This window comes from Syzygium oleosum, unplaced genomic scaffold, assembly GCF_021117445.2.
Source record: "Syzygium oleosum isolate NSW1041296 unplaced genomic scaffold, Sole_v2.1 Sole_v2.19, whole genome shotgun sequence".
In the NCBI taxonomy this organism is placed as follows: Eukaryota; Viridiplantae; Streptophyta; class Magnoliopsida; order Myrtales; family Myrtaceae; genus Syzygium; species Syzygium oleosum.
The window spans coordinates 2,002,507-2,018,342 of record NW_026607503.1 but is presented as its reverse complement, the minus strand read 5'-3'; the positions used below and the strand labels follow the sequence as shown (position 1 = coordinate 2,018,342).

The 15,836-nt window shown below is 39.7% G+C and overlaps 1 protein-coding gene across 3 annotated transcripts; it reads left to right on the top strand.

The window, feature by feature from the left end:
* Positions 1–600: 600 nt before the first annotated feature.
* LOC115670415 (uncharacterized) lies at positions 601–15,072 on the top strand. 3 transcript variants are annotated; one of them, XM_030591678.2, is made up of 11 exons: positions 601–726; positions 1,330–3,843; positions 3,957–4,089; positions 4,228–4,316; positions 5,485–5,729; positions 6,682–6,768; positions 6,919–7,018; positions 12,436–12,640; positions 12,718–12,886; positions 14,343–14,400; positions 14,485–15,072. In XM_030591678.2, the coding sequence occupies exons 1-11, from the start codon at positions 631–633 to the stop codon at positions 14,608–14,610; spliced, it is 3,822 nt and encodes a 1,273-aa protein (XP_030447538.2). In that variant the 5' UTR covers positions 601–630; the 3' UTR covers positions 14,611–15,072. The 3 variants fall into 3 exon arrangements, with proteins under 3 accessions (XP_030447538.2, XP_056176172.1, XP_056176173.1); XM_056320197.1 differs by lacking the exons at positions 12,718–12,886; positions 14,343–14,400; positions 14,485–15,072 and adding an exon at positions 10,507–10,564 and having other exon boundaries at positions 12,436–12,617; XM_056320198.1 differs by lacking the exons at positions 12,436–12,640; positions 12,718–12,886; positions 14,343–14,400; positions 14,485–15,072 and adding an exon at positions 9,151–9,744.
* The last annotated feature ends 764 nt before the right edge of the window (positions 15,073–15,836 follow it).

Below are 15,836 nucleotides of genomic sequence, written 5' to 3'. Positions count from 1 at the left end.
CTAAATTGAAGTCAAATTGCGTGAATTGCAAAATCCAAAAAAAAAATTGTAATTTGAAAGAAATAAATAAAAAAGTAAAGGTATCCATAAAGAATGCACAGAAATCATTTCTCAAAAAAAAAAACCTCCAGATAAAAAAAATAATTAAAAAAAATCTTTAGAATATGACGTGTGATTATACATTTATACAGATACGTGCGCGATTACATCTTGGGCCGCAAGCTATGACGCGTCCCCAAGCGATTGGGCCGAGCCACGCGAGCCTTCGTACGCGCGCCCGCAGGGGATCGCAATATTTTCGAATGAGGCAAGTTTAGTACGAGGACGTGGCGAGCGAGATGCCGCGACGCCTGATCCCAGCAATCGGTCGAGCCGGATCGCGGCCGTCCGTTAGGACGGCCCCGGAATGCGAACGGCGGTGATTCGCCCGCCCCCACGCCTCGGGCCCCACCCATGGGGTCCTGGACCTGGTCTACCCTTTTCGCGAGAGCGAGAGACTGACACTGAAACTGCGCGAGAGAGAGAGAGGGCGACTCCGGTCACTGACGCTTCCGTTTCGTCGTTTGCGTTTTTGGGCTCTCTCTTTCTCGCGACCTTCGCCGTCGTTTCTCGCTCCGGCAGACGGAAGGAATGGCCGGCGACGTCGACGGGGAGGGATCGAGCGGCAGGAGGAAGGGCAGTACGAGGAAATGCAAAGCGAAGCTTCTGGTTGGCGAGAAAGTGGAGGTTGATGCCCGTGGCTTTCTGCGTGTTTTTTTTTTTTTTTTGTGGGTTTGTTTTTTTGCTACGTGCATCGCTTCATTTTAGTGTCCTTTTGGTCGTTCACGTTGTATGGAGCAAAGGGTCGTGTCTCGCCTTCTCTTCCTGTTGTTTTCCTTGTAGTTTTTTTTTTTTTCTTGGAGTCTCTATGCGGTACCGACGATTGTCGTTCTGTTGTTGGTGATCATCAATTTTTTTGATGTCGCGGGGGTGAGTGTTTTGGTGCGTGTAGGTGTTTGGTGACGGCCGCAGTGTTCCGGTAAGTGGCCTTTCTTCACGATCATCGTCCGCATTTTGAGTCTCTGCTGGGGAAAAAAATGGGATAAAGGTCCCACCTTTGGGCTGTAAATCCGAGTTTTCTCGTGTTCCGTTGCATGCAAGGATGAATTTGGGCTCTTTATCTTTTTCAGCGAGTGGGAACCTGAAGGACAGAGCTAGTAGTCTGATTATTTATGCGGGGTTGTGTTTGAATTCTCGTTTTCTCGACCGCCTGTGTGCAAAATGACGAGAAACACCTAACTTTCTACAGCATTTCTCTTCGTAATGATGATGTCTGCGCAATATACGCAGGTAAGGAGTGACGACGACGGTTTCCAAGGCTCGTGGCACTCTGGAGTTGTCATTTCTTGCGGCCTTAGAATGCGGTGCGTCAAATATGATCACATTCTCGTTGATGATGGCTCTAGCAAACTCGTGGACTCTGTACGTGTACCACCTGCTGTAGATGGATTAGTCTCTTGCACAGTTGACCAGCATAAATACCGTGGTTCTATAAGGCCAGTGCCGCCTATTTACGTAACTGGTCCAAATGACTTCTCATATGGATTGTGTGTGGATGCATTCCACATGGACGCTTGGTGGGAAGGAGTGATTTTTGACCATAATGTTGGTGCGGAGAAGAGAAATATTTTCTTTCCGGAATTGGGTGATCAAATGTTGACTCGACTTGCTAATATCAGAGTTACTCAAGATTGGGATCAGACTACAGAGAAATGGCAAAGTCGAGGGACCTGGTTGTTCCTTGACTTAATTCAGTTGTATGAGCAAGAATGGCCTATTCCTGTTTCCTTGAAGCAGATATGGTATGATTTGCGGGAAAAAGAAGCCTTTCAAAGGAGTAAGTGGACATCTAGGGATAAGGCCTTGTGGGAGAAGCTGGTGTTGGAAACTATCAGTGAAAACCTTGCAATTGCTACAATTGATCTTATTTCCTTTTTAGACTTGCCAAGATCGAGAAACTCAATGGAAGAAAGCTGTATGCTGTTGGAGTTACCTGAACTGTCTTCTAAAGTAAATCACAGTGGCATAGCGGCTTGGGATGAAAGCGTGGACAAGACCTGTTGCAGTGAAAAGTTGACGAGCTCTGAATATGGTGTTGTGGATGGTGTTTTGAAACTTTCTGGACCTAGTGACGTGGGATATGAGTGCCCCTTTTCAAATAGCACCGCCACGCAATCTGTTGAACATATGCATGATCCGGACGCAGTCGCTCTTAAGATAAAAAATGGGTTGTCTCGTACAGATGGTGCTGTTTTGTCAAATATAACCCGCCAAACACCACAGGCTTCACGAATTTCAGCTGAAAATTGTCAACAGAGTTTTTCGGTCACCTGTCAAGGACACTCTGATAAGGCAAATGAGAAAGCCACAGATTCAAATGAAAGAAAATGTCAAACCTCTTGGCAGCTTGTTGGTCGTGACATGACTTCACAAGCTGAATGCTGTCCGTATGCTATTATGAAGTATGCGTCTAATATCAGCTGGAATGATCGAAATTCTTTAAAGGCAGATGTGCGAGAGCACCTGTCATTTCTAGGCTGGAAAATTGAATTCTTGAAGAGCATTAACTTCCCCAGGTATAAGTATACCTCTCCCGATGGGAAGTGCTATTACTCACTTATAGAAGTCTGCCAAGATTTAAGGAAAGTCAATGGGAGAATACGTATTCGAATATCATCAGACAATAACAAGAGCTTGGTCGCTTCAGGTGATAATCTTATCTTGCCTTCAACTTTTGACTATTGCGACACTAGTACTGGTTGTGGTCCCAATCCTTCAAAAGCTGTAGCACCATTAAGTATTGGTGTGCCTGATGTCAGATCAATATGTAGTCCTCGAGCTGTTGTGCCCACTAACAAGCCTGGATCTGATCAGACTTTCTATACACAACATAAGGCAAAAAGAGAAGTGAAAATTGAGGCGAAAAACCATGTCTTAGCTGTAAGAAAGGAGCTAAAGGATATCGATGAGAGAGGAAAGCCCAAAATGAGATGCGATTCATCCAGGAAACGGAGTCATGACTCGTTTGTTTTGGCGCTTCCTTATCCTGGCAACAATGGATTATCAGCAGCTGGTGGGGGTGAAATAAAACGCTGGGGTGATAAGCGGCTAAGAATGAAGAGGATGGATCATTCCAATGGTAGGGAATCTCAATTGATTGGAAGTAAAAGTGAAGATTGTTTAACTGGTATAGGTGTGTTCAGCTGCAACAGAAAGTCGAGAGACACAAAGCAGAAACCCACTGACACTGCCAGGTCGAGAAGTATGGCATCCCGAGCTTTGTTAAAAGCTCGAGGTAGGGGAGCTGATTGTCCAAATCGCATTCGGAGATCAAGCAAAAGGATTCAGCAGGTTGTTCCCAGTCCATTGTGCCGGCATCCACGGAATGTACTGTCTTGGTTGGCAGATAATGATAGAGTTCTGTCCAGAAGAAAAGTATATTACAGAAGGGGAAAGAATCGCGGTACTTTGGCTGAAGGACGAGTAATTCGTGGAGGGATCAAGTGCAATTGTTGCAAAAAGTTGTTCACTGTACGTGGATTTGCAAATCATGCTGGCCGAGAAGACCAGAAAATAGCTTCCTGCATATTTTTGGAAGATGGCAGGTCGCTGTTGGACTGCCAGAAGCAGCTATTAAGTGATAGAAGAATGAGTAGATTCACAATCGAGCAACATGATAAGACCAAAAGAAAATGGAAGAATGGCAAAAATGACTGCATATGCTCAGTCTGTCATTATGGAGGCGAGTTAATTTTGTGTGATCAATGTCCCTCCGCATTCCATCAGATTTGCCTTGGCTTGAAGGTAGGTGATTTATTTGATTAATACGAGAATAGTGAGATTAACTTTTCATTATTTTTTTCCTCGTCCATATAGTATTTGTGGCACTAAACTTTTATATTTGCTGTCCCCAATAGGAAATTCCTCAAGGTGACTGGTTTTGCCCGTCATGCTGTTGTGCTATTTGCATCCAAAGCAAACTCAAAGAAGATGCTATGCAGTATATGGACGATGAGAATGCTTTAACTTGCAAGCAGTGTGAGCGTAAATGTGAGATATTCATATATTTGACCCCTTAGATAAGGCCTGCTAGTTGAACACATGCATACAGACTGATAAGAACACACTTAAAGTGCTTCTTAGCTATGCATTTAGGTATTTCTGAACTCGCTGTTTGTTTCTTTTCAGATCACTTAGGGTGCCTGAGGAAAAAAGGAGCAACTAACTTGGAAGCTCATTCCAAAAAGGACTGGTATTGCAGCAAGAACTGCAAAACGGTACTCTGAAACTCGGCACTTCTCTTCTGATTACCTAAGCCAGTTAGTGCTGATTATTTCAACTTTATCACGACTTGGAAGTGCTGTAATGCAATTATAGATACTTTGAGCACTTTGACTCTGAGTTGCCTGCAAATGGTAACATGCAAATGTTCGACTGATACTGGATAATTCCTAGTCTGCTACTCCAACCTAGCGTCCTTATCCTCTTTCCATCTAATTTTGGCTGTTTATTGTTTTCTTTTTCTGGTTTGAAGCGAAATGAAGTAAGATGATCTATAATAGCAGTAACTTTTTCATGTTTAAAGCTCTGTTTATCTAGATCCCAATAGCCTGTCTTTTCGTCGTGTCTTTGTTTACAGTCATACCTACTACTGCTATTTTCCTAAATTGAGAATTACCTCTGTACATTAGATGTTTGAATGGCAAGCTTTTGTTTGTCTGGAATATATATCATCTCTAAGTTGCGGTACAGAGTGAGCAATTTCTTAAAGGCTTTATGATCATAATTGTTGTCTACAGTTGCATATCTTCTGAATCAAACACTCTTCATATTGGAATTAGCAAGTAGGTATTACTTGAGTTTTAGCATCATGTGGAATATAAAAGGCCATACCTGGGCAGCATGAAATCCAACACCTTTCTTTTTAGGGAAAATATTAAAAACATACTTCACCATTGTCCCAATGACCACTTATATACCTCTATTTTTGCAAATGTCACGCACATATCTTTAAGCATAAATTCCACTAGGAAAAGACCAAATTGCCTTTCCTTGCAAACTCTCTTGCTTAGGGTTTTGGTGGTTTGGTTCTTGGTTGGTGTTGAGTGTTTTGGGTGGGTGTGAGAATTTAGGATGGGATTTTTAGAAAGAAAATGATATTTTTGTAAATAGGAACACAATGATAATTGATGTGAATGTGCAAAGTGGTTTCCAAAGGTAAAAGTCAGGTATGTATTTGGCATTTTCAAAAGTAGAGGTATGGAAGTGGTCATTGGGTGAGAGGCGTGGTATATTATTTATACTTTCCCCCTTTTTGAAATGATGGAATGAACACTGTTTTAACTGCTTGATATTTCATCCTTACATCAAGATGCTAAAAACACGTACAATTGCAGGATGCATTCGTAGCTATAGCATCTACTGAATATGGAATCACTTTTGCAGATATTTCTTGGGCTTAATAGACTCTTGAGGAAGCCAATTCAAGTGGGCATGGGGAATTTGACATGGACCCTATCAAGGTCTATTGATACTGATTACCTTGATGTTGGTGATCGTCATATCGAGTCCGTGATAGAAACTAACTGCAAGCTGAATGTTGCCATTGATGTGATACACGAATGTTTCGAGCCTGTAAAGGAGCCTTACGCCAAGAGGGATCTCATTGAGGATATTATTTTTAGTCGAGGGTGGGAAATTTTGATTTTCATCAAATATGAACAGTTCTTTTTGTGTACATTTACTATAGTGTTGCCATTTTCACTATAGTTTGATTTATTCACTCTTTGGTGTTGTCATTCTGTTAAGATACTGCACATTCTTCGTAGCATAAGCAAGAAATGATTTACCATCATCTCATAAAGAAACGAAGAAGCAAGTCCAAATTCTTGAGTTGCCACTTCAACCCATCCCAATGAATAAGACTTGTTAAAGGAGGGCAACTGATGTCTAGTTTTGAGGTTTTAAAATGTCCCATTTATACCCTCATTTGCTAGACATACAGCCATGTCGCATGTGATTGTGCTTACATCACATGCATAAACAGCTTATCTAGCAGTTTTCTAGCACTTACTGGAGGCAAAAGTTTCCGAGAGGATTGCATTTGTTGTATCTTCTTCATTACTGGTGAAAGGTTCTTTCCTGGTTGAGTGACCGTGGCTATTCCAAATTATCCGTTTGCCTTGATGCCTTCTTGTATCTGCATGCAAAAGTTGCATCTAGGAAATTTTTCACTATGTGAACTGCACCCTGATGCCGAAGTCTTTGATGACGGGAATGTTCTTGAAGGTGCTTTTTCACAATCTATTTTCTTTGATTATAGGATAAGGAAGCTGAATCAGAAACCTAGATGAACTTCCTTCCACTTTTATGTTTCATAATGTTGTATGTCACTAAATGCCTTTCTTTGAAGTGTGGATATACTTGCAAAAGTAACTTTGCTTGCCCAATTGGAAAAGAAAAAGAGAAAAAGAAATAGAGGGAGACAAAATTGAGAACTTAACACTGGACTTGAGCACTCATGGATGACCAAAACATCATGCACGGCACTGTTACTTTGCATTCAAGTGAAAATTGTTCTTATGTTTATGTAAAATACCAAGCAATGTTGCTTAATGATTCCATTGTCTTGTGACCTTGCAGATCAGAGCTTAAACGTCTGAATTTCAGAGGATTCTATACGGTATTATTGGAGAAAAATGATGAGTTGATCTCAGTGGCTTGTGTCAGGTAATGAGTTGGTAATTTAGGCTTTATACATGCGTTTTGCTTTATATGCTATTAGAACTTTTTGAGTTTTCATTTCATAATTTTCTGTTAGATCACCCCGTTATTACTCGAGTATCTTGACTTCTAGAACTTAATTTTTCTGTGCTCAAGGGTGCTTGGGGACAAGGTGGCAGAAGTACCCCTAGTGGGGACCAGGTTTCAGTTCCGTCGTCATGGAATGTGTCGCATCTTGTTGAATGAACTTGAAAAGGTAACTCTTCTGAGTTATGTGCATTTGCGCCAATGTATGTACATGTGAGTGTGGTGTGCATTGTGCTCTCTTGTCATGCGAGGGCTAGGCTTGGCATAATGGTAGGATCACTTGTGAGTTTAAGGTCACGGGGTATGGCCCATGGAAATAGCCTCTTTCCAAGAGAGCTGGGGAAGGCTGCAGTGGACCTCACCCATGGGTACCTCTGTGCACAGGATGCTTCCTCCCCCACCTTGAACTCTCCAGTTATACAGTTTGATAATCAATCCTAGTACTCTGCTCAAAACACTTTGTTTGGACTTTTCTACTCGGAGACTTATGTAGCCACCAAAAGCTCTAAAATCTAGTTCTACAGGTTTGAGGAGTTAAACCTGGTTTACAATGGGAGAGTAAAGTCATGCAACAGACCTGTGCAAGAAATTTTTTTTGTTAGAATGTGCATTCTTTGACGTGTAAGTGGACATTGTTTAATTTGAGATGTATAAAAAATATCTATATCCCAGTTCACATTAATCAGGAGACTATATAGCTAGGAGTTGGAAAAACTTAAGGCCTGTTTTATAACCCGATTTAATGAGATTAGGTTTGTTTGATAACCCTATTTAGCATTCACCTAAAAGATTCAATCAAGTCAAAAATCCACTAAAATTGGTAAGGAATGGGTTACTTAATTTGTTCATTACAAATAGTTGATGGTTATTAGAATCATCAAATAACCTTATATTATTATTTTGGGATAATGACACAAAGTGTCTCTGAACTTTGGCCTAATGTGCAATGTGGTCCTTGAACTTTTAATTTGTTCAATGTAGTCCCTGAACTTTAACTTAATGTTTAATGTGGTCCTTGAATTTTTAATTTGTTTAATATGGTCCATGGACTTTTGATATATGTTCAATGTAGTCCCTGAACTATGTGAAAATGTTCAATGTAGTCCTTGAACTTGAATTAATGGGAGGACTACATTGAACATTTTCACATAGTTCAGAGACTAAATTGAACATGTACCAAAAGTTTAGGGATGGCATTGAACAAATTTAAAGTTCAGGGACTACATTGCACATTGGGTTAAAGTTTAGGGACTACGTTGAACAAATTAAAAGTTTAGGGACCATATTGAACATTGGGTCAAAGTTCAGGGACTATTTGTGTCATTTTCCCTATTATTTTAAGCACTTAAGATTGTCAACACTTAAAATTCAAAACTTACTTCTTTAGCACTTTATCAAAGAAGCCCTTCGGGAAGCGTCTTCAATAGACAATAATGTCTCTCATAGCCTCTTAGTTCCTCTGGTCATTTGTCTTGGAAAACCACGTCGAGTACACGAGACCATATTGCGAGGTGAATTCTGCACTCCTCCAACTCTTCCCTCTTCTCTAAATCCATATTCTATTGATAGTTCTTCCAACTGCTCTTTGAAAAAGTAAAAGAACTTGTACCTCCCATCAAATTTTTAGTTTCATGTTATCAGTTATCAAGTTAATGTACATCTGTTATTACTTCACTATCCCGTATTTCCACTCCTTCATCTGTTTGTGAATTCCTTAGACATCCTGATTGGAAAGCTGCTATGACGAAGGGATGCTTAATCGCGTAACAATACTTGAAATCTTGTGCACCTCCCTGCTGATAAGTTTATTGTTGATTGTAAGTAGACTTATATAGTGAAATTGACCATATAGTTCAATTATGGAGTTGAAAGCTCATTTGTAGCTTAATGTTATACTCAAGTCTATGAAATAGATTATTTAAATATTTTTCTCCACTTGTCAAAATGCATCCCTCAAGCTATTATTAAAGATAATCCCACATCACTTGTCTACAGAGCTTGTTTGGGTCTTGCATACATGCAGTTTCCCTTAATTTAATAGTTCAAGTTTTTGGTTGGACATTTTAACATGGTGTTAGAGCTAACTCCTAAGTTGTCATGCCCCATTTAATATTTCATTTCCTGTATGGTTCTTGTCTGTCCTATTCTTCGTATATCAGTTCCACGTGCCATTCTTGATCTAATTTTCACGTGAGAGAGGGTTTTAAATTAATCTAACTTTGCTTCTCTTTGGGATACATGTATACTTTAAGAACTTAAGATTTTGGATTTGATATCCTAAATTTTTTTTCGATGTTTCAGTGACTTTTACATTAGTTAGGTATAATGAATGCTTTCCTGGATGGAGATGAGGAGAAATACACATGGAGCAATCGCTTGCTTTTGTTGCTTAGGGGGAGTAGAGAGCTTAGTTTGTTGGTTGAAGAAGTGTACAAGATAATCTTCTCGAGCATGGTTGGTAGCTTTAGTGAAGTGGTGGTTAACTTTGACCTTCGGAGATGCTATGTTGATCACCCAATTTGATTGACAAATTGATGTCATGCAATCCCTTCGAGTTGTTAAATAATGCGATAGAAGAGATTAACTGGAAAGTTGAATTACGTGATGGTTGCAAGGTGAGGGCATGCCTTTTGCCATGAGTGTGGCTAGCCACACTAGACCTATTCATTGGGATCAGATGTACTTATTTGGAGATACATGGAAGGTGCTCGAGGGTGGTTTTCTTTATGAAAATCATGGTACATCCTCTAATGCTTACATCTAATAAAAGGTTAACCACCAGATACTGTGTATTTGTTTGGGGTAACTAGACGTTGTGAAAAAACAAGTTGCAAACTGTTGTGACAAGGTCAACTGCTGTTTTAGAGTTTGAAGCCATGACGGATGCCACTTGTGAGTTATTCTGTTGAAGCACATGATGGAGGAGCTATTGATCCAATGACCCTCACATGCGATTATCAAGCTGCTATTGATAGGGCGTCCAATTCTGTTTGCTACTAATGTACCAAACATATCAAGGTTGATTGTCACATAGTTTGACAGAAATTACCTTCTGCAAAATGTGTGATAAATTGAATTTTTGGATCAGTTGGCAGATTTATTCGATAAATTACCTAGCTTGAGGGGAGTGATAATGTATGTTTTAGTTTAAAGGGTATTAGGTCTTTATGTAGCATCATCCTGTATTTAAGTAGGGTTGGAGGCCACATTAAACCAGATTTCTCTCCTCTCTTTCTTCTTTCCTCTACCTACACTTCCATGAAATCGTCGAATAGAGTGAGTGTAAGCCCAAACAGTCTACTCAATGCCTATACCATTTGATTCCATTTTTAACCTCTTGAGAGGAGATCATTGCTCCTGGGCATTCTTACATGGTACTTACTCTACAAAGTAATGACCAGTAAGCCTATTGTGATAAACATTAGAGCTGTACATCGTGATCTCTTTTGAAGGGATAGGAGCAGAGGGCAATTCAAGTGGTCAAATGAAGTGGTGGATGTCTTTGTTAATCCTTAAATTGCGGTATTATTAAGCCGCTATACTTGCATCTATATCATTGTAACTGCTCGCCTTTGGATATTGCTTCAAAGTTTCCACTCCGTCACATTGCTGTCAGAAACAGAACACTAACGGAAACTTGATGTGGATGTCCTCCAGGTATTCTTTCAAATGACGGGCAACTTATCTGCATCAAATTCCGGTAGTCTATTTTATGGTAAATTGATGGTGTGGCAACATCTGGAACATGGCAAGATTTGAGTGGTTGCAATGGCAAAAATCTTTGCCAAAATTTAGCAGTGCTAACGAGAACTATACATTAAACAATGGTCCGAGATATTTACCCAATTGAACAGAATCCTGCTATTGTCAAGAGAGATTGCAGGGTGTTGGGCATAGCATATCAAATACCTAGATCAGTCGAGCTCGAATAGGTCGAATATAGGCTACCAGTATTGAAATTCAACATGTGTGTGGGACAAGCCGCAAAAAATTACAGGGCTTGGGATGAGTTTGTGTTTAGATGGGGAGAAGAGGGGGGGAGGGGGGTGGGGTACCTAAAAATCTCCCTTTGCTTTTCCATGACAAACATGAGAGTACTCCGAAGCAACCTCAAATTGGAATTTGTTTTTTCTTTGCAGCTTTTTGGTTATGATAAGTAGATTTCACACCCACTTGATGCATAAACAGCCATTGTATATAGAAGGCATACTTACCTCCTGTCAACTAAAGGTGTTCTCCCCCTTCGTCCATGACATGTGTACGTATTGGTTAAAAGCTCTTTCATGGCATTAAAGCCACCTTTCCAATTCATTTATTAGATTCTAATCTTGAGATGTTCAGGGAGGAAGGTAAGTGCTCAACTTGAAAAAATTTAGGACCTACCTGCATTTTTATCAAAACCCTGAGCGGTGCACGAGCAATTTACCCTTATCATTAATATCTAGTGTGAAATGATAATGTACATTTTACATGGAATCACATTTTGGGTTGACTCGTGTGGAACAATGGAAGAGATGGAATCTGTTCTGCAAAGTTTTACTACAAGCTGCTAGAACAGATTAGTGGTGCTAGAATGGATGTTCTTTGGAAAGTGAGGGTTCCAACAAGAGCTCCTTCGAGAAGCAAATTGGGAATGAGTCCTTACTTTAGATAACTTACAACAAAGAGGCAGAGTAGCGGTTGATCTGTTTCCTCTGCAAAAGGGAGGCAGAGACCGTGCGGCATCTCCTGCTTCATTGTTCTTAAATGTGAATGGTTTGGTAGCTTATGCTTGCACCAGGTTATATTGGGTTATGGAGGTTCTATTGAGCAAGAACTTTGGGTTTGGCAGGGCATTTATTTACAGCACAACAAGAAAAGGACTACCTTGGTCCCTCTCTTTTTTTTGGTTGATTTGGAAGGAGTGGACATGAGAGCTTTTGATGGAGAGAAATTTTCCTTTTCTGCTTTATTTGAAAATTGGCTTAAAACACTTTTGGTATAGTGGAAACTTGCTCATGGATATCTTGGTTGATATGGTTGATGATTTATCCTAAAATTGAACTCCCTTTTGGTTTTCAGAGCCGTTTTGTATATGGCTTTAGTTTTTTGAGCTCTTTTTGCATATGGGTATGGGTTGTACCCCCTTGGTGCCCTATAATTGATCCATTTTACCTATCTAACAAAAATTTCATACTTGTCTGAGGTTCTGTGTTTTTATGAATCGCACAAATTGACGTGTTTTTATACAAATAAGTAAAAGAACATAGGAACTTGTTTGTGACTTGGTATCTTGGACTGTAATTTTTTGCCAGTTAATATGAAGGGTGGTAAATGTGGGCACTATTACTTTTTTGGTGACTCAATGATCATGTCATATTAGACTCGGCTCTTCATAAATTGCTTAGTACTGGAGTCGTGTTTAGTCACAGCATTTTAAAGCAGGGTGAGGCAGTTTCCTAAAAGTTGTGGTAAATTTGTGCCAAATATAGCCTCTTTTTAGTTCCACATGACTTGTGGAGTAATAAGGACTTTTCCATTGTTTTCGTTTCTTTATCCAGGACTGTTAAAGTTCTGATTAACTTTACGTTCTCCCTCGTTTCACAGAAGCTGAAGGAGTTAGCAGTAGCCAAGCTGGTTTTACCTGCTGTTCCTAGTTTGATCAACACATGGACTACTTCATTTGGGTTCACAAAAATGACTTCTTTGGAGAGATTACAGTATCTGGATTATACTTTCCTAGACTTCCAGGATACAACCATGTGCCAAAAGCATTTGTTGGAGAGTCCATCAGCAGTCTGCTTCTTAAGAGGTATTTGTTGCGATCATTCTTCGTAGGAGACCATTCGCAAACTCATATTCAGGAGTAGCAAATTTCTCCACATGCAGGTATGGCCCCTAAAATCCACGATGCACTGAAAGGAAGCGGTAACAAAAATAACTTGGAAGCGTCAACTACTGTCTCTGAAGTATTTCAGGCAGATCAACATGAGGAAAGTGGAGCTGTGGACCAAGGCCATAGAGTGCATGTCTCTCCCTTCTCATCTCAGGGAACAAGGTGAATTTTTAGGAGCTATATGGTTTAATGGTGCCAGCCAAAGGGAAAAAAACAGTCAAATGGAATGCTTGGTTTACCTGATGTAAAATTAAGTCAGAGCATGGAAAAAAACTATCTTGCATTTTGGAATCTTAGATCACATGTGGAGAACGTTCTATACAATTGGAGGAGGAGAAGGAAGAATTGCATCAGATCTTCCTAATGAATATGCAGATTCAGAATATGTTTGATAGTTAATTGTCTTTGGAGGAAATGCTGAGTTGTGTGCTCTGTTGATGAATTTTTGCATATGCTTGTGGAAATTGAGTCTTGAAAGTTGGGGTCAAAATTGAGTCTTGAATTTTTGCATATACTGAGTTGTCTCCCCAGTGAAAGTTTGTGCTTTTTTATGCAACACTTGAAAGTTGGGGTCATAATAGTCTGTGGGGTGAAAGTTGGGTCATAATAGTCTGCAAGGTGAAAGCTGGTGTCTTTTTTTGTTAAAAACCCTAAACTCAAGAGTGCTGCAAAAAGTGCAGTATTTAGGTCATCTGGAGATGATTTTACTTGTTAGATCCTGTAATGCCAACTTTCTGGTGTCATTGATGACGGCCAAAGAACAAAGTTGCATCAGAAGCTAAATCTCAATGAAAGTTAATTTGCAATAGTTTGGTGTTTTTGTGCATGTAAAAGTATTTTCATATGGTGCCATTCTTCTTCCGCTTCATATAGTGAGCAGCAATGCAAAAGAGATTTGATGCCTTATGAACCAAAAATTTGTTCATAAAGCAATTAGCATGGTAAAAACAATCACTTGGATGAGAGAGAAATGAGGCTTGCTTGACATTGATTTTGAATATGGTTTTTGGCTTGGTAAATTTTTAATGAATTTCCTACGACTAGACTTCTTCATAAGGACATAGGTCTAACCTTTCAATGGTAAGTTTTGGATGTAATGGCGTGCCTGATTCTAAGGATTTCAACTTTACTTCCTGGGAGATGGTGGATTCCCCCTTATAGCCATCATCTTCTCAAGCTGAAATATCTTATGCTAGACACCTGGACAAACGGCTGGATACACCATTGACATGCCCACCTTTTTACACATTCTGCTGTACAATCAGCCTAACGGTTTGCTGCTTGGGATATTCTCATTCATAGTATATGGAACTCGAACAGGACTGAACTTGAAGCTAGATTTTTGGAGTGAAACTTTGATATTCAAGGGCTTTAGCACTCTTCCGATTTGATAGCCATCCTTTTAAGGGTGTGACCTTTGTCATTATGTCATGCCTAAAGCTAGGAACTGCACTCATAGCTCTCTTCTGATTAGTCTTTGCTTTATGTTACATTCAACAATTACAAGTAGAAAATTTCTCCATTTAATTTACCTTTTCTCCAGTCTCGTGCGGCTTTTTATAGCTTTTATTGGAAGCATAGCCTACTTATTTCGCTGACTGCTGTGATTTTTCGCCAGTTTGGATGCAGGCAATGCTGTTGATGGTGACAGCAGCATTGTTTCTTCGGCTATAGGGGTATTTGCTTCTCACCAGATAAATTTAATTTCGTTCTTACATTGAGCGCTGATTTCCAATATGAATTATCTTTTTCTTTCGCAGGTTAACCAGCCCACTGAACTCGGTAGTGGACCAGGCTTCCATGAAGGCATTACCAATGGTTCAGCCGGAAAGGACAACATCAAAGTTTGGAAGTGCTACAAGCGGAGGAAGAAGTTCTCAGCGTGAGATCTTGTCAAGTCAGGATTTATTTTTACCATGCTTGCCAGTTTTATCGGTCGGGAAGTTATGGAACTTCCCTTGATCTCTCTCTCTCTCTCTCCTTCAATGCAGATTTGAAGGGCTTTTGTTTCTTTTCATGTTCCCCCAGATCATTTTCCAGATTTCTGCTAAGGACGATGATCTGGAAAATGCAAATTTTGGCCTGATAAGCATTTGGCCTTCTGCATCAGACAGAAAACTAATTCTTAAACACCACGTAATCTCCTGTTCTTTTTCTAGGCAAAAGTCACGATGTTCTTTCAGATTTCATTGATTCTGAGAGTTTCACTGTCAGGAAAGGTCCTGTTGAAATTGAAGTTCAGTTATGTTATGTGGGTTTTCCTTAACATGCGTGAAGGTATGAAGAGGCCTGATGTAGCAGTTAAACATGTGCTCTACCATTTAAATTTGGCATAACGTACTTGGATCTTTGACTGTCTGAAATGCTTTTGGGGTGGGTAGAAGGTTTATCATGTGCAAATCTAGACTAGAATATCTCCTGCGCCGATTGTCCTTTTGTCTGTTAGTGAAATGTTCTAATATTTGTAACGTGTTGGTTTCTTATCTCCCCCTTCTTTCTTTCTTTTGCTGAACATTGTAAAATGTGAGTTAAATTTGACTAATATCTAATATCATATCATAGAATATATCAGGGAGATTGATTGGCCATTCATGGTGGCTGAAAAATTCAAAAGTAATGGCACCTAAAAAGACGCGCAAAAAGTATACATATTTCAAAAATAATTCTGGCCCCAGCACAAGTTTGATCTGTCTTGCATCTAATGGGCAATAAATTTATAGTTTAATTCTGGCCCCAGCATAAGTTTCTGAAAACGAAAATGAAAATCTGCAAAAAATTTATTATCCTCGAAGGATTGATTTATAGTTGGTTCAGAAAGTGAGCAGGACTTACGGTGGTACACTGATTTCTTTCTTTTTTGGTAAGAACAGTACATTGGTTTAATTCCCACGTTATTAGGCGCAAATTATATGGCATGTATCTATTACCTAGATTTTGTTTTTTTACTTTGCTCGAGTCATAGTTTGGTAAGGTATTGTATATGTCGAGAACAAATTATACGACTATCGGTATGTCGATGTTTCTAAGCTACTTTTCTCATCTAGAAACTCGACCCGGCTCTCGTGCGACAGTTAGTTCGTCTCTTATGTCTGATCATAGGACAATTACCCTT

What these genes read in the sequence shown, in the direction of transcription:
- LOC115670415 (XM_030591678.2), top strand. Translation starts at nt 631, where the DNA reads ATGGCCGGCGACGTCGACGGGGAGGGATCGAGCGGCAGGAGGAAGGGC. An exon ending in GATATTATTTTTAGTCGAGG is followed by an intron (nt 5,730 to 6,681) that starts GTGGGAAATTTT and finishes GTGACCTTGCAG; the next exon opens with ATCAGAGCTTAAACGTCTGA. An exon ending in TGTTGAATGAACTTGAAAAG is followed by an intron (nt 7,019 to 12,435) that starts GTAACTCTTCTG and finishes CTCGTTTCACAG; the next exon opens with AAGCTGAAGGAGTTAGCAGT.